The following is a 27,226-nucleotide window of genomic DNA, read 5'->3' on the forward strand; positions in this document are numbered from 1 at the left end:
ATAAAATAAAAAATATATAAGTATGAAAGTTATTTTTAAATAAAATTAATTTAAAAAACAAAACTAAATGAAAATTTAAAAAATTAAAAAAATAAAAAAGAAAAGGGGTAGAAGTGTCATTTGATAAGGAAAGAGAGGAGGAGGTCGGGGAGGGGGGCTGTCAAATCGGGAGGGGGGAAAAGCAGCTCTCTCCTTTTCTGAGGGTATTCCTTTTCTTGCAGAAAAGGAATACCCTTTATTATAGCAGTTAAGTCTTGCAATATTTTTAAATAAATCAATTAAATAATCTTTAGTCTAATAACTTTATCAAATTAAACTAATTTATATTATATTATAGCAATTACAACGATAAGTGTTATTTTATTATTTAAAAAAATGAAGACATTTTTACACTTTAATCAACGTTACTAATATTTTTAAAACGGGGGAAAATAGAGCAGACGTCCTTATAACATATTTTCGTAAAATATAGGATGTTTTTCTAATTTTTTCCAATAAATATAACGTAAAACACGAATTCGGTGTCTGAAAAAAGCAAAAAATCAGGGTCAAATGACTCAAATCCAAAGTGTTGATTTGACATTAAATATTACAGAGATGGTATCGATGCACGTCGTTATCATTTCCAGTCAAAATCCAAACGGTCCATTTTAAATGAATTAAAGCCGCTTCTTTATTGGCGCCGTTCAATTTCTCCAGTCGCACACCTACTTTCATAAATTACAATAACTATCAGTAATTTTGCTGAATTACAAATTGGTCCTTCTCTATGCTGTCACGCAACGTTCCCTCTTTCCCGCGCGCGCGCTCTCTCTCTCTCTCTCTCTCTCCGTCGCCTTCGTTCTGACACGACGCCGCCCGGGACAACGTCAAACCCTTCGCGGCGACTGTTCCCAGCCCCTCCCCGTCGCCTCCCTCCCGACACCCCTCGCAGGGTCTCGCAGCCTTTTCTGCCTCCCAAGTCCCATCCCTTCACTTTCTCTCTCCAGGAAATGTCGCAATTGCCCCTTCCACGGCGAGACTCCCGAGGCCGAGGCTCCCGCGCTGACCTCCGTGACTCCCCACCGCCACCGCACGATCACACGCCTCACAGCGGTTTTGCGTTGCCGTCCCCGCACCGCCTATTTACCCCCGAGGCGCCGCGCCACCTCCGCGGCTCCCCAGGTATAGGCGCAGACCCCGGCCCGAGATCGCCCCGATAGTCCTCCGGGGTCAGGGCTGTGTCGGGCGGCTCATAAAGGATAAAGGTGCGATCTTTTACTGCACTTCGGTGGGAGCTGTTCGAGCAGTGGCTTCTTCTTTGCCTCTCATTTGAGAAATCCCCATTTGCCTTTTCTTGCCATCGCTCTTTTTTGCTGAAACCCGGAGGATGTTGCCAAATGTCGACTTATGAGGTTATTTTCTCTCTCGCTGTGTGTTTAAGCAATCAAGTTCCACAAAATTTTCATGTTTCTTCGATCTTTATGTGAAATTAGGATCTTGAACCGTTGCTCGCTAACTGGATGTTAAGGTCAACGCAATTCTGATTTATCTTCTGTTCACTGACACAATGTGCTAGTTCTGCAGACTGTGGAATGCTCTTTGGAGGATAAAACAAATGTGAGCTGAGAGGCTTTGGCTTGGTACGGAAGTTGCAAAAATATGAACGAGACAAGAAGACATTCTGTTGATATCCCTCTAACTAGAACTCTCGTGGCTCTCAAGAGAGTCCGATCACTGAGAGATCCTGATACGAGCTCACTGAGCAAGATTGCTGCTTTAGTCGACAATATCGTTTTGGAAACCAGCTCGTGCAATGGCCCAATTCTTGGATCAAACAATGGGTGCAAACGGGGTCTTGCTCAAAGGATAAAAATGGATCCAGGACAGGGCAGCTTGTCGTATTGCCACCCTTTGGCTCTTGGTGCATCGTCAACGAGATTGCCTACGTACGCATGCATTCATGGGTCCTGTGGCGGCAATGTACGCAGGTCCTTAGACTCAAAGTTGACGTCTCCTTGTGCCGGTTATCTGGAAGAAGAGCTAGATTTCAGTCGCATTGGCAAATTCGAACAGCTTGAAATGATACGCTCTTCATCCCTTAAGCAATCCGTATATGAAAGATCACATTCTAGTAAGGATGTTGATGTTATGCGGAATGCAGAAGCTCAATGCACCTGCGCTGATGGAGCCTGTAGACGTGTCTTGTGCTGTAAACCAGTTGGTCCTGCTTCTGAAAAGTGCGATTTTGTTTTCGCCAGAAACGGTAAGGGTGGACTAAGATGCTGCCGTTCCAGAGTACCAAATTTTGATGATCGAAAGCATCTTTCTCTTGTTAAGGACCGGAAGTTTCAGTTGAATTCTCAGTTTGATAATGAATCTGTTTCTGGTGGAGCTGCTCCATCACAAGAGAAAATTATGAGCTTACTTGACAAATATAAGCCGAAAATGTTCCATGATCTAGTTGGACAGGATGAGGTAACTCAATGTCTGTCAGATGCCGTTTCGAGAAGAAAAATAGCACCGATTTATGTTTTTCATGGTCCTAGGGGTACAGGAAAGACTTCGGCAGCAAGGATCTTCGCTGCTGCTTTGAATTGCGACTCCCACGAGGATTGCCGGCCTTGTGGATCTTGCGAGGATTGTAAGCTGGTGTTCAGCGGTAGCAGCGGGGTTGTTGTTGAGTTAGATGCTTCAGAAGCTAATCATCAAGAGTGGTCAAAGTTCCTTTCAGAAAGTGCTCTGGCTTCATGTTCCTCACACTTGAAAATTTTCATCATTGACGAGTGCCAACTTATAGAAAGGAGTACATGGCCAGCCATTTGTAAGACCTTTGAGAAGCTTTCCAAACATGCTGTTTTTATTATGATTACTCCTGAACTGGATAAGCTACCCTCTGCGACTCTCTCTTTGAGTCAAAGATATCATTTTCCGAGTTTAAATAACAATGATATAATTGGCCGATTGCAAAAAATTTGCATGGAAGAAGAATTAGAAGTTGAGGAGGATGTACTTATTTTTCTTGCCAAGGAATCAAGTGGTTCTCTTCGTGATGCAATAGCAACACTTGATCAGCTGGCTTTGCTGGGTAAAAGGATAACCTCATCCCTTGCTTATGAACTAGTAAGTAATGCACTGGCTGCTTCGTGCACTTGTGACCATTGACAATACACGGAAGGTAAACTTAATTGTGTTTGTTGTTCAGATGGGTGTTGTTTCTGAAGCTGATTTGCTCAATCTGCTACGATCAGCGCTATCTTCAGACACTGCTAGTACTGTTAAACGAGCAAGGGAGCTTATGGGCACTGGAATTGATCCAATGAAGTTAACGTCTCAGCTTGCAAAAGTTATCACTGATATTCTTTCTGGTGGATGTGGATCTATTGCTTCCAAATTCGGTGAGTGCATGCAATGGTCTTGTGTTCTAGCTTCTTTTATATCCAACAGGGTATTTAGTACATTGATTTGGTGTCTTGTATCAATTTGCAATAAACAAAACAGTAATTTAGATTACCATTGTAATGTATACATAGCACATTGCAATTTAAAAAACTAAAAGCAATAAAATGTAATTGCTAAATGAATTTCCAAACATGTTTTAGTTCTTTCAGTGTATATTGGAAAATTGATCAATCACAATAGAGTATCAAGCTAACACTATGTGCCAATTACAACTAGTGAAAGCATGTTATGTTTTGTACATTCGAGTTCATCTTCACCTTGAAAAGTTACCTTTGCAGTTGCTGGAGCTAGTAAGGAGAAACTGACCAATGCCTTGAAAATACTGGTTGAAACTGAAAAGCAACTGAGAACTTCAAAGGATAAATCCACATGGCTTACTGCAGCTCTTCTACAGTTTAACACTGGAGAATCGTTTTCCTCGTCAAACAAGAAGGATCCTAAGGCATCTTGTGAAGTTGCACACTCAGGAGGTAGTCCAGTATTTTGATCCAATTTGAGTGTTTAGTATTTTTTTTTTAAAAAAAATTGATGCTCATGGTAATATGCTAAGAAACACTTATTTGTTCTATGCAGATGATGATAAATATTTATTTACATCACAAAAGGAGAGCATGGAAAGTTCTACTTTTTCGAACAATCAGTTATCCAATTTGGAAAAGCATTATGATGAAGCAGAACTAAAACACATATGGAGGAAAACCATCGAGAACTGCCAGTCAAAATCACTAAAAAACTTCTTATCAAAAGAGGGAACTCTGGCATCTATTCGTGTTCATGAAGGTAAAACAAGTAGTTTGATTTATTCCACAATTTTATTTATCTTTGTATGCTCTTCACTGGTTTTGATGTATGACTTGCGAATATCACATAAATTACTGTAGTAAAATTGAAGGCTGAGCTTCTTCTTTTTCATGCTGAATGAATGCTTCCTTATTTCTTTTTTTCTTAACGATCTATTATCGGTGAATACGTACCAGTAGAACTTTGAATTTCATGAGTTCAGTTGTTTTGAAAGGGAATATAAATTCCTTTTTTATCTTTCAATTTTCAGGTTTGGCAGTTGCGGATGTAGTATTTTGTGATCTGGATCATGCACATAAGGCCGAAGAATTCCGAGAAATAATTGTAGCTTCTCTTCAGAGCATTCTTAGTCGCAATGTGGATGTTAGGATCAGTCTCGGCCGATTGGCTCCGATTAGGATGTCCAGAAGAAAACCATTCAGATTTTTATGCTGCACTGGTGGAAAGCAAAAGGCAGCAGTATATTCATCCACAAAAGGAACAAAATTTCAGGGAAGAAGACTCTGCCATTGCTTGCAGGTGGATTTTCAAGAAGGAAACCGACAAACCTGCTCCCCCTAACCGAAAGGGGAAGTCATGTATCATGCGTTTATTGCGTTTGAAGCCGACGAACAGTTCGAGTTCTCTTCAGGAAGGAAGGGAAGCCGACAATCCGGTACTGGATGATCTATCAACATGAATCAATGGAAGATATCCATAGCTGTTTTCCTTGAAGTCATCATCCAAAGAGAATGTGGAATGGTTCCTACATTTGCTAGTGGAATTCAAAGCAACACATTCAACTATAAAAACTGAGGGAGAGAAATTAAGGGTGAGAACGATACACATGTTTCCTTTTGATCTGAATGCATCTTCTGTATTCATGAAAGAAACTTGTATTTTCTATGAAACAGTTATCTTTTGGTCGAATGAAATATGTTCCTGGTTCTCTGATTAATCTATTGTAGATTTTGCTTCAATCTAAAAAGAAAGAGGTTAATATTTTTGATACGGGAAGATGATGAAATCATATGTGGTAGAGCTGAATAATCAATCAAGCTTAGTCAATTTCGGCTTCATCAATTTGGCTTGAAATGTTTTGGTCACTCTTTCGTTGACATCGTTCCAATTTCAGAGGATAAGGTACTCTCCTCTCAACTCCCTCGTTAACTCGATCATCTTGATTCTAGAAGATATAGTCTCCTTGACTCTTTCATCGACTCAGCTACTCCGATTCTAGAGGATACGATCTACTCGACTCCTTCATTGGTTCAATCATCCTACTTTCGAAAGATGTATACTTTATGATTCTATTACAACATAATCATCCTACATAGATTCACTGATGATTACTATAAATATTCTTGAATATGATACCATGAGCAAGCGTAGGAATAATTATAAGAGTATCAAACTTGATCCTTAAATGCTCTTCTACATATACGTGGTATGTAATGAATGGAGGAACATGTAACGATTGTTGGATCTGATCTTTTTAGATAGCAGACATGAAGATATTTTTTAAAATAATTATATAAACTCTAGAAAAAGAATGCAAGAGGAAAGAGGATTCAATTTTTATTTCTCCCGTTTATAACTACTATTTGTTCATCTTTTCAAAATCTTTATTCTAACTTGAATATTAGAATGGTCATGTCAATTCTCTTGAGCGTCTATCTATCTTAGCTTTTATTGAAGTGTCGCAGATACCTTTGATGTCTTCCATCTCTCCAAGACATTCAACATTCGTCACCTCAACTATTTTATCCCGTTGACTCATCGAACCACGATTTTAATTGGAAATAATTTTAGTGCTGTATTATTATTAAAAAAAATTGGTGCAGATTAATAGCAACTACTGTTGCTGATTTTGAACTGAAAAATATGAATTTTTTATATATAAAATTTAAATTTTCATCTCCTTATTACCTTCTTATTGTTTTGCATTTAAAAAAATAATTTTGGATTTTTGGTTGGAAAAAAATGTATAAAAACACCATGCAATCCAAAAATATGATTAAAGCATTACGAAAAAAAATAAGAAAGAAATTAGAAAAATTTTATTCTGGTTATTTTCCGACGTGGAGGATTCAGCCATCGGATCGGATCCAGTTTAAATCCGCCGTCGCCATTCGGATCCAGTATATAAATACCTCCACGCGTGCGGTTCCGAAGCGAGCACGTGGGAACATCTTCTCTCTCTTCCGGTGATCGCCGTTTATGCTCTCCCCTCCTCTTTCCCGTTCCTTCCGGTCGCCGCCACCTCCGGCAAAGTCAACACGCTATCTCTAGTCCCGATTTTTGCGGTCTCTTCTTGTCATTACTTGAATCGAGGAGGAGAATCCGAATTTCCTCCGGCTCGGTCACTCGTGCTTTATAGCCCTAACGCCGAGCTGCTACTTTGATCTTGCCGGCGATTGTGATGGGTTCGATAGGTCTCCGATTATACTTTCTCCTACTCCGATATTTGGCTGTGAGTTTTGTCCTTAAATACATGATTGGTGATTCTTCCCCATGTAGATTATGTGCGAAAGCTTCGCCTTTTGAGTGAATCCATTTTGTGTGGCTTCCCTGCCTCGTTTCTGGTGTTCCGCTTTTGGTGTTTCGCTTTTGGCGTCTGATTATTTCAGGTGACGTTGGAGTTAAGAGGGTTTGGCTGTAGTGAAAGAGGAATCCACAGACTTGCCAAATCATGCCGAGGTTAGTTTTTTTGGGGACACGATTAGTGGTCCATGAAAATTTTAAGGATAATATGATAAGCATAAGTTTGAAATTGTTAGCTATATGCCACTTGATTTCTTCTATTGGAAACTTAACGAAGGCATGTTTTTTCTGTAAGTTTTCAGTGCCACATCTCTTAGTTGTGACATAATTGTAGACATTCTCTTAAATCTAATTCATGGTTGTTGCTCCTAAAGGTCTGAAAAATTGAAACTTTCACACAGTCTAAAACGAGGCAAGAAAGTAGTTCATTTATTTCCTACATTGCGGATGCTTATATTAGTGATAATTCCATAATACCAGCCGCTAGAAAATAACAGTTGACTTTTAGTTGTAGAAATTGATTCATCTAATTCCTTGGTATTAGCCTGTCTTTGAAACCTTGTGGGACTGTTACCATAGTTTAGTCCAGGGCCAAGAACTTCTATCCACATGAAAAAATTAATAGTGCTATATCACCAATTTACAAACCTTAATGTCCTTCTCCTTGTACATAATGTATATAGTTAAATATTTATCATTTATATGTTAAAAAATTTAAATCGATTTAAACATGTTTAGTATCATGAATAACATATTCAAATCGAAAAGCGGAAGTGAAATTGGATTTAAAAACATACCTCCAGCCATTGCTATTCACACTTTTGTGAAATACGAAGTGTTGGTTTCGGAATTTTGGTGCTTCTAAACCTTATCTCACTCAATATGATGGTGTATTTTTCTCTAGAGAGAGTAGGCTTAGGGACCTCTAAAAATGAAGATGATATATATAGATCAACTCATACCATCAATGAGTGTGTAGTTAAATAAATTACCATCTTCCCATGATTTATGGAAATCATGGTACTTGCATAAGTGCAGATCATGGACCACTACAAGTATGTTATTAATTACTTAATGTTATGAGAAAATGACCAACTTTATAGGCTAGCATATTATCTAGTATTCTAACTCGATTGTTGCAGTTATATTATGAACTTTTACCCTTCTTTGATTTAACACACTTTTCTCTCATTTCTAGGTATTTGGATTTTCTTAAAGTCAAAAAAGTTGGCAATTATTTTCTGCAAAATTCGAGAACTATATTTTCCAATATGAATCCTAGGTTATCCTCGACAAATGCTTTAGCTTTCTCAGACAGATTGCTTCCTCTGAACAAGGTTTTTGGTAGACAACATAACCTATTGATACTCTCTAAAATTGAGGAAAACATGTCAAAGAATAACCCCTTCAGGAAGTTTTTTGCCCTTTCAGCTCAGAAGTCAGTCACCCATCATTCTCAAGTTGCCTGGAAAAAGTTTTGTGTGGCATACTCTTGCAAAGGAATTGTCTCATCACCTATCAGAAAACTAGCTTGTGCTACATGCTTTCATATTGCTCGATCCCCTCTAGTCCCTACTTTTCTAGCTTTTGTTGCTGGGGAGATTGTATTATCCAAGATGGCGTGGTCGGATGGGGAGTATTTTCCATCACGTAATCAACTTTATATGCGAGCACAAGATAGCCATATTTTCCTAGCTTCAATTGTTCTCTCAGTCTTGGAGTGTTTTATTTTGTTTCTGAGGGCAATCTATTTGGCCATCTTGTTTTCACCTATGATGGTAACGGCTCCATTTGCCGATAGTTCTGGTACTTGGTTCAGGGAAGTGTGGATTCATCTTGTTCGTTCTACTTTGGAAAAAGCAGGGCCGGCATTCATAAAATGGGGTCAATGGGCTGCCACACGTCCGGATCTCTTTCCTAGTGATCTTTGCACTGAGCTGGCAAAGCTTCATACTAATGCACCTGCACATAGTTTTTCCTACACAAAAAAGTCTATAGAAAAAGCTTTTGGCCGCAAAATATCTGATGTTTTTGAGAATTTTGAAGAGGAACCTGTGGCATCTGGAAGTGTAGCTCAAGTTCATCGGGCTTCCTTGAAATTTCAACATCCTGGTAAACCATTGAAACACGCAGTTGTTGCTGTAAAAGTTAGACATCCTGGTGTTGGTGAGTCGATTAGGAGGGATTTTGCAATTATTAATATGGTGGCCAAAATTTCCAACTTTATCCCCACACTGAACTGGTTGCGCCTGGATGAAAGTGTGCAACAGTTTGCTGTTTTCATGATGTCTCAAGTAGATCTTGCTAGGGAAGCTGCACATCTGAGCCGCTTTATCTATAATTTTCGCAGGTGGAAGGATGTATCTTTTCCAAAACCTCTCTACCCATTTGTGCATCCTGCCGTGTTAGTGGAGACTTTTGAACATGGAGAAAGTGTTTCTCACTATGTTGATGAACTTGAAGGACATGATCGACTCAAGAGTGCTCTTGCTCATATTGGAACTCATGCACTCTTGAAGATGCTTTTGGTATAATCTTTTTTTGAGCTCTTTGATGTAGTTTTTCATTTTTGTGACCATGTGTTTCTATGCCATCCTATTTTCTAGGTTATGGTCTCATTGTAGCATATTATGGATGAATAGATAACTCCTTGTCTTTTTGCCTGTCTATGTTACTTTCACATCCACATGGCTTGTGGACCAATTAAATTCACGTCAATGAAGTATTAGTCTCAAAAAAGAGGTTTACCTAATTTTCTGAATCCTTCTCTGTTGGTGAACTTACATGCAATTTTGTTTCTACTAGTTTTTCATAGAGCATCTTTACACTAAATGTGACAGTCTTCCACAAAATTGTTAATACCTTTTGGTCCTCCTTCCAACGGTGAGAATCAAGGTCTTCTTCATCACTTTTTCTAATGGAAATTTCCTCAAGAACACATGCAGCTTTATAACTATTTCAACATTCCATTTGTTCTTGTTTAGAATCAATATTTTTTTGGAGCTGGGCTTTCTTTTCATAGTGACTTAAAGTCAATATTCTACAGGTGGACAATTTTGTCCATGCAGATATGCATCCTGGAAACATCCTTGTTCGGACTCAAACCAAAAGCTCTAAAAAAGGAATAGTTAAATCAAGGCCTCATGTGGTGTTTCTTGATGTAGGCATGATTGCAGAGCTTTCTGGTACTGATCGTGTAAATCTACTTGATTTCTTTAAGGCTGTAGCTCTTCGAGATGGAAGAACTGCTGCTGAGTGCACCTTAAGGCTATCAAAAAATCAGAAGTGCCCTAATCCAAATGCCTTCATTGAGGTACTTTATGTTGCTCCCTCCTTTGAATGGTCAATTTTCCCAATAGTTGTCTTTCTCTATGTTGCAATATATTTTTTTTTGGTCATTGGTTTATCTTCCTTATCATGTACATGTAGAGTTGTAATGTTTTTTTTTTAACTTTTTTTTTTTGTTTTTAAACACTAGTAAATTGTACAATGCTCCATAGTTCTTTCATGGAACCTTGAAATGTTCATATGATCAGAATCTTCAATTTTCAGTATTAAAAATCACAATGTTTCTCTATTAATTTCTTGCATTAAGAATATAATCCTGGTAGCATGACTATTTAAGTTCTACTTTTAAGTGCCACAACTGGCTTGTATCCACATTCTAGGCTAATTTTCTTATTTTTATCGTCTTGGAAACCTCTGTATAAATCAGCTTTGTCATTCTTGGATCATCTTCAGAACATATGTTTAGTCTGTTAAATGAACCATGTTTGGTTTTACAGATCTACAGATGCTACAATAAAGATTTCTGGAGTGAAGCTCATTCTATCTGAAAATGAGTCCTCACTAGAAATGGGAACACTCTTATATAAACATAATGGATCACTACACTTATCCATGTTAGACTAATTAACCTGGATCTCCTAGTTTTAACATCAATCATCTTTAAAAATGCAGCAAACCTTTTATATACATATAATAATAAATTTCTTCATCTATTATCTATATTCCTATCCGCATTAAACATTCTTGAGCATGCAAATTTTTTTTCTGATGCATACATATCATGCTACAGGAAGTAGAAAAGTCATTTACTTTTTGGAGCACGGCAGAAGGGGATGTTGTCCATCCAGCTGAATGCATGCATCAATTGCTGGAACAAGTGCGCCGTCATAAAGTTAATATTGACGGGAATGTTTGCACTGTGATGGTCACGACTTTGGTTCTGGAGGTAAATGTCTTGATTTACTTTATCATTTTCTATTTGTCAATTTGTTCTTTATGATCTTACAAAAGCCAAAGTTGCTCATATCACTTTCTGCAACATGAAAGGGTATTTTAGACCTTTTAAGAATTTTCTACACAATTGGACTGGGTCAATGATTTAAACAAAAATCAAGCAGTTCAACCGGTTTTCGGCAATTCAATTGCCTATATCATATAATCAGGAAAGAGGACGTGAGTCCAGTTATATCCAGTCAGACTGGACTGGACACTTTGGTCCGGATTTAATAACTATTGTGGGTCAAAGAAGTTCCAAACAAATTCTGGTTTGGGCTGATATTTTAAAACCAAGTCAAACTCTTGTAACATAGTTTCAACTTTCAAGTAATGTATGCAGTAATTCTAATAAAAGGTCAATTAATTCAAAATTAAAATAAAATGCATATATTTTTTTATCAAATGTGGCAGACCACAATAATAGGTCCCTACACAAGCATAGTTCTTCAAAGATTACATTAGCACATGCAAAAATTTCTTGTACCGTAATCACTTGCTACACAGAGTGCTCTTACTTGTTCATGCTCTGGAAAATTGACATGGAAACTAATTATTTTGACTCGTTTGTTCCTGTTCTTTACGAAAAGGCATTCAAGATATGGTTAGCCTGTTGCAGTTTGGTTAGTCTAAATGTAAGTTTCATTTGCATTTCTGCAGGGCTGGCAGCGTAAGCTCGATCCAGATTATGATGTGATGCGCACACTACAAGCTCTGTTATTCAAAACTGATTGGGCTCGATCCCTTTCCTACACTATTGAAGGACTCATGGCTCCTTAGAGAAATGACTCCCTTTCAGTTTATCGACAGTGAATTTTGAAAAATGTTGGCCTACGTTGGGGTAGGCCTTGCAATTTTGCTTTTCAGCATTTTTTTTTTAAATCTACAGATTTTTAGTCTGCCATTTTGGCAAAACAAGAAATTATGGTAGATAAATGGAAAATACATGAAAGCATGTGTTCAGATTTATAATACCGTGTATGTTCATGCTATTTTCCCTGGATCTGGGAGCTTCAAATGCCTAGATATTGAGCTATTAAATTGCATCTTCTGGTTGATTATATATCATTATTATTAATAATTATTATTATTGTGGTTGTTCATGCTGTTGTTATTGTTATTCTTATTTAGTAGTTGAATTGTCATCCTTGTTGGGAATGTGTTGGCATTCGTGAATGTGTTAATTCAGAATGCTTTCAGTTCAGTCTCCAAGGCCTTGTTGGGAAAATAACTCAAATTTCTTTTGCTTTTTGAAGAGTTAGTTAGTCTTGATGCATTTCGCCTTTCATTTTCCTTCATCCCTGATAACTTCTTTATATTTTCCTTTTGAATGAAGATGATCATTTCTTGTCTGAATATTGAATGGCAATGAAAAGATATTGCAAATGGACAAGCTTCAAGAACACAAATTGAAGCTGAATGGAAGAATGATAAAAGTTTTTCCTTTTTCTTTTTTGTTTTTTTAAAAAAGAAGAAGAAGAAGAATGAGAATTAGTTGTTCTAAGGCAATGAGAATGAAAAGAAAATGTGGTCGGTTAATTCTACTTTGTTTTGTCTATGCATTAATTGAGGTCATTCAATTTGGTAAACATTGTTGGCTTGTATTATTCATTCATTTAAGAATGGAGAATAATAAATAATATAAATAAATTAGACCATGTAGATAAACAGATGAAAAAGTATCTAATTAAGTGATTTCATAATATTATATTTAAAATGTGAATAAAAATTTTCTATTGACGGGTAAAAAAAATGATAAATCTCAATTAGTCTCATGAACTCAATCCCTGGGGTGGCCGGTTTGGTCCCACGGAAATTTCCCACCGACTACCAGGGTAAATCGGGAAGTGTATACGGCGATATGTTAACATCCTTTGATTGCGTTCCCCATTTGAAAGAAAATTTCTGCAAATAGGTCACAATCCGAATGTCTTACCGTTGCATCATTGCCCTGAGGACTTCTATTGACGGGTAAGCTTTAAAGGGGGAGTGTTGAATATTCATCAATTTAAAAATTAATACAATTTTAATTTTCAACGTAATATATAATTGAATAGAAATTCAAAGATATTGGAAAACAATTTACGAGACGTAGTCACAAAAATATTTTGTCATTTATTATTAATCATAATTCTTTGTGTAGAAATTATAAAATAGAATAATGTTAGTTATGATTATAGAAGTTTATTATTTTGATAAATATACATTGAATGAGGCTTTATTTTTTTTTATAATCCAAAAGTCTTCTCTTTGCTTCATCTAGCGCCTAGCGGATAAATTCAAGAGTACATCTTATACGTCTGTAGAATATTCTGTTGCACCAATAACGAAAGTGATTCAAATTGCTAGAAGGAAAGGATGAATAGTTATTTATAATTTAAAAATTTTAATTATTGGGATTATAATCAAAATTATACGTTGAAAATACATGAAAAAAATATTGAGTTTATATGAAAAGATATCTTCATTAGTATGAACTCTTTTGGATAGAATTTAAAGTAAACAATATCATATCATTATGAAGATATGTGACTTCTATCACTTCAACGTGTTCGTCCCTAGATAAATATCGATACAAGTTATGATGAAATAAGTAGTTCAATCTTTTTATTTATTCTCCTAAATACTTTAGGAGGACATCACACACTACTCTATTGATTAATCATTAGCATGATGAAATAATTTAACAAAATAAAATTGGTTGCTTTTGCCTTATTTTTAATTCAAAAACATTTCGGTGCATTAATCTTATGATGAATATGCCTTTTATTTTTTCCAAAAAATAATTCAACTCGAGAAAAAAATTAAAAGAAGAACAATATTTAATAGAATATAAGTTTAATTTAATTAATTTCAATCAGCAAAATTTTTTTACTAAACGCCTCTAGTTACTAAGTAAAATTAATTAACTTGTCTTTTATAAAAGTAAAATATATTTAATATTGTAAAATGATAATTTGATATGTAATATGAAAATTTATCATTTATGGGGTTTATACAAATAGCTATTATATTTGATTTTAAAAGAATTATACATGCATCATACATACGATTTGAACAAAGAATAGTAGGAGATGGTAGAGAAGACATATGATTAGTTATATGGTATTTAAATTTGATCGATGAATTTATATTTATTGATGATATGTCAAAATTCTATCCTTCAGGAAAAAAAAGTAAATATAGTTATTTAGTCCTACTTAATAGTAAAAAAACATAATGAATATTTATAGTTATTATATTCTTTATCTATTATTCTAACATCTGAAATAAATATTCCATTCTTTTATTCGATTCAATGAACCACATATGAATTGAGTCATTTTACTTTTTTTTTTTTTTTTTTTTGTAAAACAACATAAGAATGAAATCATGCTTAGCACAATCCATGACGACATCATATTGGATAACTCGGTGCGAGCACAAGTCCGGACCAAGACGATCCGATCTCTATCGGACTATCAAATCGTAGATCGATCGGGTTGCCCCTTCCGGATCTAAAAAAGACCAATAAACTTCTTTTCGCCTAACCTCAAGTGTCTAGTCCTTTTCCTTGTCTGGCCTCTTGCCCCATTCCAAAAGGCACTAAACACTCCTGAAATACAAATGACTACTCACTCACACACAAAAAAGGCATTAATTAATATGATGCTAATTCTCCTTGTTCCCAACAGCCGGATAACTAAAAGATTTCGAAAGATAATCTTTTCTATTTCCTTCCTTGTCTTCCCCATTCAATCCTCTACTTTATCTATCTATCTATCTATCTACACATGCTCGCAAGCATTCTATGGACTCATTTCACATTGCTTTTGCCATAAATTTGATTTCTTCTTTAGCATTTTATGCTAAGAAATACCATGTAGTTGAAGCGAGAATGATGAGAGATTTCCTCCTTTATAATTAATTACAGTTTTTCAATTTATCTCTTCATAAATGGTAGTGATGTCGAATGTGTAGAGTCGCTAGGTAGTGAATTTCATTTTTTACTTAAAAGAATAATGAGAGAGTTAAATATTTTTTTTAAATATATATTTGAAATAATTTAAAAAATACATCATTTGAATTAAGAAACTATTCCCATGTCCATCTCAAGTCCCAAGTGATCCCACATGGCTTTCTTCTGCAAAAGATGGAATTCGTCATCTTAACGACTCCACATGATTGGTCTCACAACCGTTTTTGAGGAGGTAAATCGAGAAACTGCAGTTGAGCACGACGCAGAAGAGTATTACCTGACTTCGCCAGGATTCAAACCCTTGTCCTCTTCTGTAAATCTGCTGCGTCGTAACCAACTTGATTATGTCTCGTGAGCAAAATTTTTTCGGCCCCCGACCCCACATGGTTTTCGACCGATGTAAGCAGGGGTTCGTGACTCATCGTATATGACACGTCAGCATCTGGTCCATTACTACATTTAATTATATTATCCGGAGAAGATAAAGAAATGTTTTCTTTTTATGCGGTATATCCGTTTTTTTATTCTGTTTTCATCTCTTCTGGCTGGCGTTCGCCGCGGCCGTCGGGGTTAGCGGGTACGGGCGGTGGGCAGCGGCGCCATCGAGAAGCCTACCGCGCGGTAGTGGGCGTCGCCGCCGCCGGGGCCCGGTGCTGCTTGGAGCCTATTGTATTCCCGGCACTTGGATTCGCCGCGTAGCGCGGCCGGGGGGACCGTGCTCGTCGTCCGCCGGTGGGGCCCGAGCCACTTGGCGAGCATGTACCGGCTCTTCCGCCATGGAGGAACGTGGAGCCCCTGCGTCCGCAGTGACCTCCGTGCGGCGTCCGCCACTTCGCGCACCACTCGCCGGAACGCCTCCTCGCCCGCCACCGCCACCGGCGGCAGCGCCGCCACAACCGCCTTGTATTCCTCGGTTGCTCTCGCCACCTTGAACTCTGCCGCGAAGTCCAAGTCCACGATGTGCCTTCTTCCCTTCCCTTGCCCTGCTCTCTCCGCCGCCGCCGCCTCCACCACGTCGATGTACTCGTAGCTGCCGGCTGCGAGCCCGCCGGAGGCGTCCCACCGCGCCTTGCAGATCCCAGCATTGTATCCCGTGGCCCTCAGCCTCGCCATCACCGTCCGCCGGAAGGCGGATTCGCCACCGCCGGATCTCAGCCACGTCAGCGCCTCCGCCTCGCGAGACACGTCGGTGGCCAATCGCCTGCGGAACGGGTCCGGATCGAGGGCCGGGAACATCAGATCGCGTACGGTCTCCATGGCAGTGTGATCGCGGCTATCGGACGCGCCGCCCTCTTCGAGGCTCTCGTCTGGATCCGTCGCATCGCCTTCGCTGCCGTCATCGTTGGAGACGAAGGAGGTGGTGCGGCGGCCGGCAGTCTCCAGGAAAGCGTGGACTAGAGCGGAGAGGCAGGTGGAGGCGCCGCCGTCGCCGACGCCGCCGTCGCCGACGCAGCTGGATTCACCAGCGCAGCGGAGGCCCGCTCCCGTTTCGTCGCCGAAAGGGGCGGTGACCCTCTTTGCCCGTACGCTCACCGACATGTGAAGGTAAGTGAACGATCACCGCCAACTCTTTTTCACGCTTTGGTTGGATGAACTGGAGAGGCCATAGCGGGTGTTAAATACTGCGGTGAGGACCCGCTGGGTGTGGCGTCGAGTATAAAAGTACGTACGCATTTGCGATTTAATTTTTCAATAATATATTTGGAATATTCGACGGAGATCCCACCATGATGCATTTTCATCCCTGAACTTTGAGAATTTTCAAAACTGACCATATACTAGTGAATTTAATTAAAATGGGAAATTTCTTTGCCTTCCAAACTATTTTAGGGTTTATGGACAAACTTAAAACCATAAGAAATCCCAACTCTCACGGTCCAAAATGTTCAAAATATATTTTAAAAATCATAATAACTTAAATTTGGATAATTTAACATTAATGGATTTGTTGGGCCTTAATTTTTTTTTATTTTTGTTCAGTGCAAGAGCTTAAAAATTATTGAGAAATAGTTTTAAAATTGAAATGGATATTTTTTTATTTAATTAATTTGGGCCGGTCAAGTGGGATAAATCGGGTTCTCATGATTATTGGACCGGGTCCTAAAAAGGGCCAATGCCCCACCATATCCATAATCCATGCTCTCGGCTCACTCAGCTCCTGTTGCTCTTTAGAACTCTCTAGAAACCTGCTTCTTTCGCTATTTCTCTACCTTTCTCTTTCTCAGACACTTGCACGCTGATTGAGACCACCCCGTTGCCCTAATTTCGACGCCTAGCCGCCGCCGCTCTCATGGACGAGGACTTCGATCTCCCTGTCGACGAGGAGCTTCCGGACGATGGCATGATGGACCTCCCCGATAACGAGAGCCCGACGCTTGACGTGGGCGAGGAGAAAGAGATCGGGAAGCAGGGGCTCAAGAAGAAACTCGTGAAGAAGGGAGATGGGTGGGAGACGCCCGAAGTAGGAGACGAGGTTGAAGGTACACACGTGATTGTATAACTTCTCCTGTGGCTTTCTATATTTTTTTTTGAGAAAACGTGAAAAATTGGATTATAATGAATTTATTTATAGAGGGGAAAAATTATATCTTTGGGTGTTTGGTTCGCAGTGCACTACACCGGAACTCTTCTTGATGGCACGAAGTTCGATTCAAGCCGTGATCGCGGGACGCCGTTTAAGTTCAAGCTTGGTCAAGGTGAATATTTTGCTTCCTAGATCCGCTTCTGTGCATCTCTAATGGTTTACTTGTTTGGTTTTACTGCAGAGTAATGGAGTTAGTATGACACTTGCATATTGTGCTTTGCAACTAAACACAGCCTTCAGTATGATGAAATGACTAACTACTGATCTTCAAAATCTAACTTGATTATGAACTAGGTGTAGATGTTTGCTGTCATACTATTTCTTAGCTAAGGAATGGTTTCTTTCTCAAAGCAATCCTGCTGCTATTCTTTCTTTTACGTTGTGTTTTACTCTCTTGAATCCTTGCACTTCCACTTTCTAGGAAAGAATTATTGTATAAGGTTTCAGATTATGAAGTTAGTAAAGGCCTTGAAAGCTTTTCTTTGCCAAGGTCGCCACCATGCTCTTCAACTTATGGTTGTCTCAACTATTTGGGGTTAGCTAAGTCTTTGTTCAGGTCCTGGTTTCAAACCAGCCTTCACCAAAATGTGGGCTTGCTTCCAAATACGTTTTCTAAAAAATATGTATGCATTTGTTACATCTGTGGATATATACATCTATACTCTGTAGATTTTATTGTTTAAAGGTTTTGGTTTGATCACGATTTAGCAATATACAAATATAGGTAGATCCCTTTCTTAAAAGGTTAGACTTTTAGGATACTGATAATTTTACAAAATGATAAGAGCAAGAGGTCCTTGTTCACATGTTAGTAGTGCCAACTTTAAAAACAAAGAATACACCTCCAATTGCATTTATGTCTACATGGTGAACTTGGAACAATCCAATCTTGTGCACTGGCACTTATGACAGGGAGTTTTAAGAATATATAGTTATGGTTTAAGCTCTTTCTTGAAAGCTTGTGCTTTTAGAATATATGGCTGTTCAATCAAGTCTGACATTTGCACTCTCCTTAGATATGCTCAGTTCTCCACATCCTAGTTACTGGTAATCTCAAACTCAGTTACGAAGCTAATTATGCTAATTTCCATTTATTTTATGATCTTGTAGGCCAAGTCATCAAGGGATGGGATCAAGGTATAAAGACTATGAAGAAGGGTGAGAATGCCATCTTCACCATACCTCCAGAACTGGCTTATGGAGAATCTGGTTCTCCTCCAACTATCCCACCCAAAGCCACACTTCAATTTGATGTTGAGCTGCTGTCATGGTCTAGCATTAAGGATATATGCAAAGATGGTGGTATATTCAAGAAGATCCTGAAGGAGGGAGAAAAATGGGAGAATCCCAAAGATCTGGATGAAGTGCTTGGTACATTCACTTTCGTTTTTTATTTTGATTCTCAAAGTTTTTCATTCCGTGTGCTTTCAAAATCTAATGGTGAAAATATTCTCTATCCAGTCAAATATGAAGCACGTCTTGAGGACGGGACTGTGATCTCAAAGTCAGAGGGAGTAGAGTTTACTGTTAAAGATGGTTTGTATAATACTGTATGATTAGTCCTATTTGAATGCTGTGTTTTTTCTAAGTCAAACATGTTGCCTGGACCAGGTTTCTTTTGTCCTGCATTATCTAAAGCTGTAAAGACAATGAAAAAGGCTGAAAAGGTGCTTCTCACAGTGAGACCACAATGTAAGTTAGACTGACAAATGTTTTAATACATTCATACGACAGTTTTAATATATTGTCATGTACAAGTTTTATCATTTTGAATAATGTCTTGGAGAACAGATGCATTTGGTGAGAAGGGCAGACCAAGTTCTGGTACTGACGGAGCTGTGCCACCAAATTCAACTCTCTTTGTGGAGCTTGAGTTGATTTCTTGGAAGACAGTTACAGAGATAGGGGATGATAAAAAGATAATTAAGAAGATTCTTAAAGAAGGAGAAGGTTATGATCGACCAAAGGAAGGAGCAGTCGTGACAGGTTACAACCCTGAAGTCATGATGCTGAGTGCATGTAGCTCTTGATCGCATGTAAATCTCTTCAATTTTTATTTCATCATTTACAGTGAAATTTATTGGGAAGTTACAAGATGGGACAGTTTTTGTGAAGAAGGGTCATGATGAACAGGAACCATTTGAATTCAAGACCGATGAAGGTGTCCTTTGCACTTTAACCTTTCGGTTTTCTTCAGCATCATGCCCACTTGAATTGTTGACTGATATTTCCTCATGACAGAGCAAGTTATCGAGGGTCTTGACCTAGCAGTGGCAACTATGAAGAAGGGAGAAATCGCTTTGGTAACTATACCACCTGAGTATGCATTCTTGTCCATTGAGTCGAAGCAGGACCTTGCCGTCGTTCCTCCTAACTCCACTGTTATTTATGAGGTCGAGCTTGTATCATTTGTGAAGGTAGTTATAGCTTCTCAACCACTTATATGTAGGCATCTTGTTTTACTTCTTGGAGTTGAGGACTATGTTATACATGTGGGCATTTCATTATACTTCTTGGAGTTGAGAACTTTGTTATACATAAGATGTTTAAATTCAGTTCTTTCTTAACAATATAAGGTTTTTGAGATAATTGGTACCAAATCATAATTCCAAATCACATATAGCTTCAATTACTTTGTTACCTTTTTTTTTTCATGTTCTTAACAATATAAGCTTTTGAGATAATTTTAAGAATCATAATTTCGAAGCATATCATTCAAATTATTCTGGTAGATTATTGGTATTGTTATTTTCGTTATTTAACTATACATGCAAAGTCCATTGATATTTGACTTGTACATTCTTGAATAGTTCTATTGTTTAGGCTAAATTAAGTTGATGAGACGGGATATGGTGTCAAAAATTTACAATATGAATAGTCCTGATTGCTAATGCTCTTTGGTTATTTTATCATTAATTGAGAAAATCTTTAAAAAATCTCACTCCATATTAATCTTCAGGAGAAAGAGTCATGGGACATGAACACTGAAGAGAAGATTGAAGCAGCTGCTAAGAAAAAAGAAGAGGGAAATGCACTCTTCAAATTGGGAAAATATGTTAGAGCTTCCAAGAGATATGAAAAGGTCCTCATACGACAACGTTTTCTTCATTCCCTGTCCCTATTTACTACAAGTTTCACCCTTGCTCTTACATACTTTTGGTGGACAGGGTGAAAAGTTTGTTGAGCATGATAGCTCATTCAGTGATGAAGAAAAGAAACAATCTAGAGTTTTAAAAGCAGCATGCAATCTCAATAATGCAGCATGTAAGTTGAAGCTCAAAAACTACAAAGAGGCAGAAAAGCTTTGTACTAAGGTATTCAGATAACTACATTACTAACTAATTATCTTCTTCACTGTTTTATATTTACTAAACGCAGAAATATTCACATACTAGGTCCTGGAGTTGGAAAGCAGAAATGTTAAGGCCCTCTATAGGAGGGCACAAGCTTATATTCAGCTTGCTGACTTGGATCTTGCAGAGTTGGACATCAAGAAGGCACTTGAAATTGATCCCGACAACAGGTGAGTATCCATGCATGTCTCTTTCTGATTTTACTGATCAGTGTTAGATGGTCTTTATCAGTACCAGACTCGCTGATGGTTTGCCGTCATAGGGATGTGAAAATCGAGTACAAAGCTTTGAAGGAGAAGGTTAAAGAATATAACAAGAAGGAAGCCAAGTTTTACGGGAACATATTCGCCAAAATGAGCAAATAGGAGTGTAAGCGGAAGCTGATCTACCACCACCAAGTGTCCCCAAATGCCAACTAATTTACGCTCATCTCGTTTTGGTGGTGATACACAGAATGTTGGAAACTAAAGAGCTTTTAAGTTGTTATCAATGGCAAACCTTAATCTTCTTTGTCGCATTAGGAGTCTTTTAAGTTGATGTTCTGAACTTTTATGTGCCTGAATGGTATTAATAGCTCAACTCTTAAAAGACACTTAAATATCTTGATGGTTCAGAATGAGATTCAGTTGCTTTTCGATCTGAAGTACTTTTGCAGCTCGTTTCCTTGCATTCTGTTGCAGAGGCAGCGTAATTCTGAAGATTATACCATTAAGAACTGTTTTCATCTGTTTACTTATTAAAAAACATAATAGACGGATAACAGATCAATTTTAGTTTATTTTTGTATCCATTCGAAATGGATGGAATTAATTTTCGGACCTTGCGAGTGTGACCTTGCGAGGTCGCCACTGTGAGAAAGAGATGGATTCTTTATCCGTTAACCCGCATCCGATAAGTTGGAGAAACAGAAGCCGATTCCTTTCTTTATCCGCGTCCGATGAGTCTGAGAGCTGACGGACTCGAATGCCTATCACACGCCTCACGCAGCTTAAAACCCTCGTTGTCTTGGGAGATCGCGCCCATGGACTCCCTTCGCCGCATCGTCCGCCGTCCAATCGGGCGCTGCTTCTTCTCGGCCAGAACATTCGATCCACCGCCTTGCGCTCCTCGCCGCCGCGTTGTCGTCACAGGTGAGCTACTCGTTTTCTCCCCCGTCCCGTTCCCATCGTCTGCTCTCCATCCGTGACTTCGCCCCTTGATTAGGTCTGGGCCTGATTACACCCCTCGGATGCGGCGTCGAGACGACGTGGCGCCGACTGGTGGAGGGACAATGCGGCGTCCGAGCGCTTTCGCCTGCGGATCTCAGGATGGACAGCTTTGACGAGGCCACGGTGATGCACACTTACGACCAGCTGACATCGAAGGTGGCGGCAATCGTGCCATGTGGAAATGGGCAAGGTCAATTCGATGAACAACTGTGGTTGCATTCCAAGGTAAAAAAAGGGTAAAAATTCGTAATTTAAGATGCACTGATCCTGTTCTTTGCTTTGGTTAAATCATCCGTTGTCAGAACGGTTAAAATTAGTACGGATGATTTTTATATATTGGTTTTTAGCGTGTTCTTGTGCCTATTTTTTACAGGACCATAGAGCCATATCAAAATTCATTGCTTATGCCCTCTGCTCAACCGATGAGGCCCTCAGAGATGCAGGCTGGTTGCCAACAGAAACTGAAAAAAAGGAAAGAACGGTACGCAATTCTATTGAAATTTGTAAAGATTATGCTACATAACTATCACCTAATCCTGACACACTAGGGTGTTTCCATTGGCGGTGGGATAGGCAGCATGCCTGACATTTTAGATGCAGCTCAGATGATATGCGAGAAGGTCTTTTGTAAGCTTATTACTAGTTTTCCATAATAATGATTGCACTCGATTTCATTATTTGAATGTTATTTCTTTGTAAGGTGATGTTAATCACAAATGAATGCATGATAGTAATGGTAGACCTGGTGATTGAGTTTTAAAATGACATGACCTACTTTTTGAAAACAGCGTCTACGGAGACTTAGCCCATTTTTCATCCCTAAAATATTGATCAACATGGCATCTGGTCATGTCAGTATGAAATATGGATTCCAGGTACATGAACTCTTTCAGTTATTTCAATATTGACGCTGATATAATTCTTTGAAAATCGTTGCTAATTTATCAAATTATTAGTCACACTTGTAACTTATGTTGGACAAGTTGTTAATCCCTTTTGCAGGGCCCAAATCATGCTGCTGTGACAGCGTGTGCAACTGGGGCTCATTCCATTGGTGATGCTACAAGGATGATTCAATTTGGAGATGCGGATGTTATGGTAGCAGGAGGAACTGAGTCTAGTATCGATGCTTTGTCCATTGCTGGATTTTGTAGGTGAAATTTAAAATTCAGCTGATAATTTCTTGTGTCCAATAGAGTTTTGAGATGCTCACCATTCTTGTGCAAACTAATTTTTAATCTTCTTTTTCAAGGATCAGAACTGAGCGTTTTGATTCTGTTCATTTAGCAGGGGATTATGAATTTTTTATTTACATTTTTGACTATTCTATTCTGAAAAGTGGTTTTTGAAGCATGGCTTTGTTCACTAAGTATGAATGGAATGGAATGAAATTGGAATGGGAATGCGAATGATAATGGAATGAATTAGAGATGGAATATTAAATTCATTCCTATGTTTGGTTGGACTATGGAATGAAAAAAAAAAAAATCCACAATTTAAGAGAAGATGATCGCCTTCGAGACCTCTTGGCTGCTGAGGTCATTGAAGAAGTGCATTGCTCAGAGCACATTCTCCAACTGTAAGATGTAGGTGTTGGGATTGTTGATGACTAGACTGCCTGGTCGAAGGGCTCTCCCAACCCATTGCTCAATCCAAAAGTATGTCTTTTTTTTTCTTGAGGTGAGATGAGGAAGCAATTCTGCCATTTCCACTTCCATAGCCATGGTGGTTGGAGGAGTGATTTGTGGGGGTGGAGCTAAGGCAGCAGAAGCCGAGCTTGTGGGGGTTAGAGGATGTTTCTTTGAGGATGACGAGGCAGGAGGTGATGTCCTCGAGGCGGTGGCTAGAGGGGACAAAGTGAGCGATGCAATCTTGAATCAAGAAGGGGAAGATCAGAATAGTCTTCTTGCCGCTGATGGTATGGTGGTGGACGATGGATTGGTTTTGGTGAGAGGACTTGATGGGGATGGGTTTTCGAGCTCCAAGTGGAAGGAGGACGAGATGAAGAAATACACGAGGGTTTTGTGTAGTCTGACAGTGACCATGGGGGAAGTACACTAGGAGTGCATGGGTGACATCCAACTGTGATTGTGGGGGAAGTATGCAAGGAAGGCATGAGTTGAACTGGAATGAGTAAATATTGGTCGTTGGATCCAAAATGTCAATCCTCATTCTTGGGGGAATTATTGCTTTGATCTCGACTTAATAATTATGAACCAAACAATAAAACCGTTTGGATTTAAAATGAACCATTCCATTCCAGCAGCGATTCTTGCGTATCTAACTCAACCTTAGTGATGAGTATCCTTAAAACTTTGTTAATAATTCAATAAGTTTTTCTCTTAGCTCCTTCAATTCCTAACCATCACTATTGCATTTGCTTCTCTTTTCATGCGGTCGAAATGTACTACCGTGTCAAATAAGAAGTGAAGGATCATTGACCATGTTAATTGATAGGTCAAGAGCACTGGCTTCAAAGTATAATTCTCTACCTCAGGAGTCTTCTCGACCATTTGATTGCGACAGAGATGGATTTGTGTATGGCATGATTCCTGCACCTCTTTACTTTGTTATTTTCCCTTTGTATCTTTGCTACTTTTCCTTTATATCTAACTTTGATCTCATTGTGCTATATCTGACACATCAAATTTACAGAATAGGTGAGGGATGTGGTGTCATGGTATTGGAGGTGAGTCTTTCCCCTTGACAGCTTAAGCCTACTTCTCTCTAGTTTTGTTGTTTATCATATCTTTCATAATTTGCAAATTATCTCTATATTTCATAATTTGTATCATATGTTGCATTATATATTAGCATTAGCTTCTCTTGGGGCACACCAAAGTATATTAGTTGTTTACCAGGATGAAGATCAAATGTTTTTTCACTTACTTTATGTGGGTGTTCACGTAACTGTTTGTTAGTGTGAGATTGTCCAAATATTCATCTTGTTCATTTTTTTCTTTTTTCTTTATGTATCAAATGGTTATTCCTTGGTTGACAAGTATGCCATACCTGTAAGATTTGTAGTTCACAATTCTCAGTTATGCTCAATTGTTCAAGCAATGTTTTTCCTGATTCAGAAAAAGGATGAAGAAAGGCCCTTTTTTTACTATCTTTAATTGGTTATGCTTGGTCTTGATACTTCCATGGTCAGTTTGCTGTTGTTATCAAGTGATTCATGTCTCTTTATGATCTTGCACCCCTGGTCATTCTTTCAGGAGTTAAATCATGCCAAAGAACGTGGAGCAAAAATTTATGCAGAAGTTCGAGGCTATGGAATGTCAGGTTTATTTTTCTTTCTTGACTGGTTGTTCTTGCAGTCATTTCCACTCCATTGTTCAACTGATATAGTTTTCCATGGTGATTTATTGAGTGCACTGTTATTCTGCAGGTGATGCCTATCACATAACTCAACCACATAACGATGGAAAAGGTGCAATTTTAGCTATGACACGTGCACTTGAACAGGTTTATCTCAGAAGCTTATTTGCACTTTGCTTTATTGCAACTTGTCAATAGTTAGCATTTGTGGAAAAAAATGTTAATTACGCCAAACTCATTGCACTTATCTTGTTATTAGCTGATAATAGCAGCCCCTCTTTGCTTTATCTTGTTTAAGAATGCTTCTTTAGAGACACAATTGCACACTTGTTTTTGTGGAGAGCCATCGATAATCAATTCATACTACAGATACGTTTGTACATATAGATGCCCATTTCTTGATGAACTTTTCTTTGAGCAGTCTGGGCTTCATCCAAATCAAGTGGATTATATAAATGCCCATGCTACATCAACTCCTCTCGGTGCGTACCTAGCTATTTTTGATTCATTTTTATATAGATTTCCAAATAGGTAGCTATTAGTACTTGATAAATGGATAAACTATTTTTTGCCAAACCAGGTGATGCAGTTGAAGCTAATGCAATAAAATCAGTATTCTTAGACCATGCGACATCAGGAGCTTTAGCATTGTCCTCAACAAAGGTAGTGTCGCCTTTGTTGCAAGAGTTTTGAAATAATCACAGTATTACATGCTTAAATAGCCAGACATTTCCAGGGAGCTACTGGCCATCTACTTGGTGCAGCTGGGTCTGTAGAAGCTATCTTTAGCGTTCTTGCTATTCACCATGTAGGTCCATCTTACAACTTTTTCTTTTTTTTCGACTGCACAATGAAAGTTTTTGCTCATTCATCATTTGCTATATTCAGGGAATAGCACCACCGACGCTCAATCTTCTAAAGCCTGATCCACTCTTTGATGATAAATATATTCCTTTGAGTGCTTCAAAGAAGATGGAAATAAGAGCAGCGATTTCAAATTCTTTCGGCTTTGGAGGAACCAATGCATCCCTGTTGTTTGCTTCTGTGACGTAGTCAAGTGATGCTTTCACTTTCTGTTATACTTTTCGCTCTGATGAAATATTTCTACACTTCGAGGGTGATAGATTGAAGTAAGTTACTGTTTAGGGAGAATCACTATCTTTTATTTGTTTCCAAGATATTGATTTTTCTGCTCATAGCAGACATGTTTGTTTGGTTTAGATGGTGGATTGCGTAATCTGCAACACCAAACAAGTGGACTGGTTTAATAGTTTCATATCCATCTTGTTAACTTCTGAAAATAAATGTAGTCTCATTGTTTCAAAAAAAGATAAAAGCATCAGAGAGAGTTTGTTGGCATATGCTTCGACTCATGCAAGATTATTCTGCTTGAAGACATCTATATGACCTTGGGCATGCCTTGTATATATTGCATTAGCTATTATTTGAACAGATCATTGACATAACACCAGTATGGAGCTTAGAGCTACGAACATGCTACTGATCCTCACCTTCGCAAAAAGAACCCTTTAGGCTTGGAGAAGGAAGGTAAGCTCAAGATTATCATTGATTTGGCACATTCTGAGTGAAGAAGTGCATCACTGTTGAAGTGTGAGGTATGTAACTGTCATCCTTCCTGTTTTATTCTCTGTATATTGTTGAAATATGTAGTTCTCAAAGACTGTTTGTAGATGCTTCAACAGTTTCCAAGATAAATCAATCATTTCATGTATAACGAAAATATCTGTTATCAATC

At 38.5% G+C, this 27,226-nt stretch overlaps 5 protein-coding genes across 5 annotated transcripts; 4 read left to right on the forward strand and 1 right to left on the reverse strand.

Annotated features, from left to right (window-relative positions):
* The first annotated feature begins 1,641 nt into the window (after positions 1-1,641).
* LOC141822889 (protein STICHEL-like 2) lies at positions 1,642-4,837 on the forward strand. Its single transcript, XM_074710198.1, has 5 exons — positions 1,642-3,102; positions 3,185-3,377; positions 3,720-3,911; positions 4,015-4,221; positions 4,493-4,837. Exons 1-5 carry the CDS (start codon positions 1,642-1,644, stop codon positions 4,801-4,803), a joined length of 2,364 nt encoding a protein of 787 aa, XP_074566299.1. The 3' UTR covers positions 4,804-4,837.
* Positions 4,838-6,419: 1,582 nt separating this feature from the next.
* LOC141824340 (uncharacterized) lies at positions 6,420-11,928 on the forward strand. Its single transcript, XM_074711605.1, has 6 exons — positions 6,420-6,656; positions 6,742-6,921; positions 7,964-9,293; positions 9,812-10,078; positions 10,844-10,999; positions 11,707-11,928. Exons 2-6 carry the CDS (start codon positions 6,914-6,916, stop codon positions 11,824-11,826), a joined length of 1,881 nt encoding a protein of 626 aa, XP_074567706.1. The 5' UTR covers positions 6,420-6,656; positions 6,742-6,913; the 3' UTR covers positions 11,827-11,928.
* A 3,403-nt stretch (positions 11,929-15,331) lies between these two features.
* LOC141825006 (uncharacterized) lies at positions 15,332-16,574 on the reverse strand. The gene has a single exon (XM_074712369.1). It carries the CDS (start codon positions 16,541-16,543, stop codon positions 15,575-15,577), a length of 969 nt encoding a protein of 322 aa, XP_074568470.1. The 5' UTR covers positions 16,544-16,574; the 3' UTR covers positions 15,332-15,574.
* Positions 16,575-17,226: 652 nt separating this feature from the next.
* On the forward strand, positions 17,227-21,576 carry LOC141825416 (70 kDa peptidyl-prolyl isomerase-like). The gene is made up of 12 exons (XM_074712800.1): positions 17,227-17,484; positions 17,614-17,700; positions 18,699-18,959; positions 19,050-19,124; positions 19,200-19,280; positions 19,380-19,574; positions 19,660-19,749; positions 19,830-20,005; positions 20,548-20,670; positions 20,756-20,902; positions 20,984-21,111; positions 21,204-21,576. The coding sequence occupies exons 1-12, from the start codon at positions 17,295-17,297 to the stop codon at positions 21,304-21,306; spliced, it is 1,656 nt and encodes a 551-aa protein (XP_074568901.1). The 5' UTR covers positions 17,227-17,294; the 3' UTR covers positions 21,307-21,576.
* Positions 21,577-21,947: 371 nt separating this feature from the next.
* On the forward strand, positions 21,948-27,097 carry LOC141825417 (3-oxoacyl-[acyl-carrier-protein] synthase, mitochondrial). The gene is made up of 14 exons (XM_074712801.1): positions 21,948-22,071; positions 22,145-22,374; positions 22,523-22,630; positions 22,698-22,769; positions 22,938-23,024; positions 23,152-23,303; positions 24,607-24,687; positions 24,805-24,838; positions 25,368-25,434; positions 25,541-25,617; positions 25,892-25,952; positions 26,051-26,133; positions 26,207-26,278; positions 26,359-27,097. The coding sequence occupies exons 1-14, from the start codon at positions 21,963-21,965 to the stop codon at positions 26,521-26,523; spliced, it is 1,398 nt and encodes a 465-aa protein (XP_074568902.1). The 5' UTR covers positions 21,948-21,962; the 3' UTR covers positions 26,524-27,097.
* Positions 27,098-27,226: the final 129 nt, after the last annotated feature.

The sequence above is a fragment of the Curcuma longa genome, chromosome 3, assembly GCF_044706935.1.
Source record: "Curcuma longa cultivar G26 ecotype Majalengka, Jawa Barat chromosome 3, ITB_CL_G26_1.1, whole genome shotgun sequence".
Classification (NCBI taxonomy): domain Eukaryota; kingdom Viridiplantae; phylum Streptophyta; class Magnoliopsida; order Zingiberales; family Zingiberaceae; genus Curcuma; species Curcuma longa.

Coding starts and splice junctions, on each gene's coding strand:
- LOC141822889 (XM_074710198.1), top strand. CDS start 1,642: ATGAACGAGACAAGAAGACATTCTGTTGATATCCCTCTAACTAGAACT. Junction 3,378..3,719: donor ATCTATTGCTTCCAAATTCG/GTGAGTGCATGC, acceptor TTACCTTTGCAG/TTGCTGGAGCTAGTAAGGAG. Junction 3,912..4,014: donor TGAAGTTGCACACTCAGGAG/GTAGTCCAGTAT, acceptor TGTTCTATGCAG/ATGATGATAAATATTTATTT.
- LOC141824340 (XM_074711605.1), top strand. Junction 10,079..10,843: donor ATCCAAATGCCTTCATTGAG/GTACTTTATGTT, acceptor ATCATGCTACAG/GAAGTAGAAAAGTCATTTAC. Junction 11,000..11,706: donor TCACGACTTTGGTTCTGGAG/GTAAATGTCTTG, acceptor GCATTTCTGCAG/GGCTGGCAGCGTAAGCTCGA.
- LOC141825006 (XM_074712369.1), bottom strand. CDS start 16,543: ATGTCGGTGAGCGTACGGGCAAAGAGGGTCACCGCCCCTTTCGGCGAC.
- LOC141825416 (XM_074712800.1), top strand. CDS start 17,295: ATGGACGAGGACTTCGATCTCCCTGTCGACGAGGAGCTTCCGGACGAT. Junction 17,701..18,698: donor TAAGTTCAAGCTTGGTCAAG/GTGAATATTTTG, acceptor ATGATCTTGTAG/GCCAAGTCATCAAGGGATGG. Junction 19,125..19,199: donor AGAGTTTACTGTTAAAGATG/GTTTGTATAATA, acceptor TGCCTGGACCAG/GTTTCTTTTGTCCTGCATTA.
- LOC141825417 (XM_074712801.1), top strand. CDS start 21,963: ATGGACTCCCTTCGCCGCATCGTCCGCCGTCCAATCGGGCGCTGCTTC. Junction 24,688..24,804: donor TGCGACAGAGATGGATTTGT/GTATGGCATGAT, acceptor TCAAATTTACAG/AATAGGTGAGGGATGTGGTG. Junction 25,953..26,050: donor TGCTACATCAACTCCTCTCG/GTGCGTACCTAG, acceptor TTGCCAAACCAG/GTGATGCAGTTGAAGCTAAT.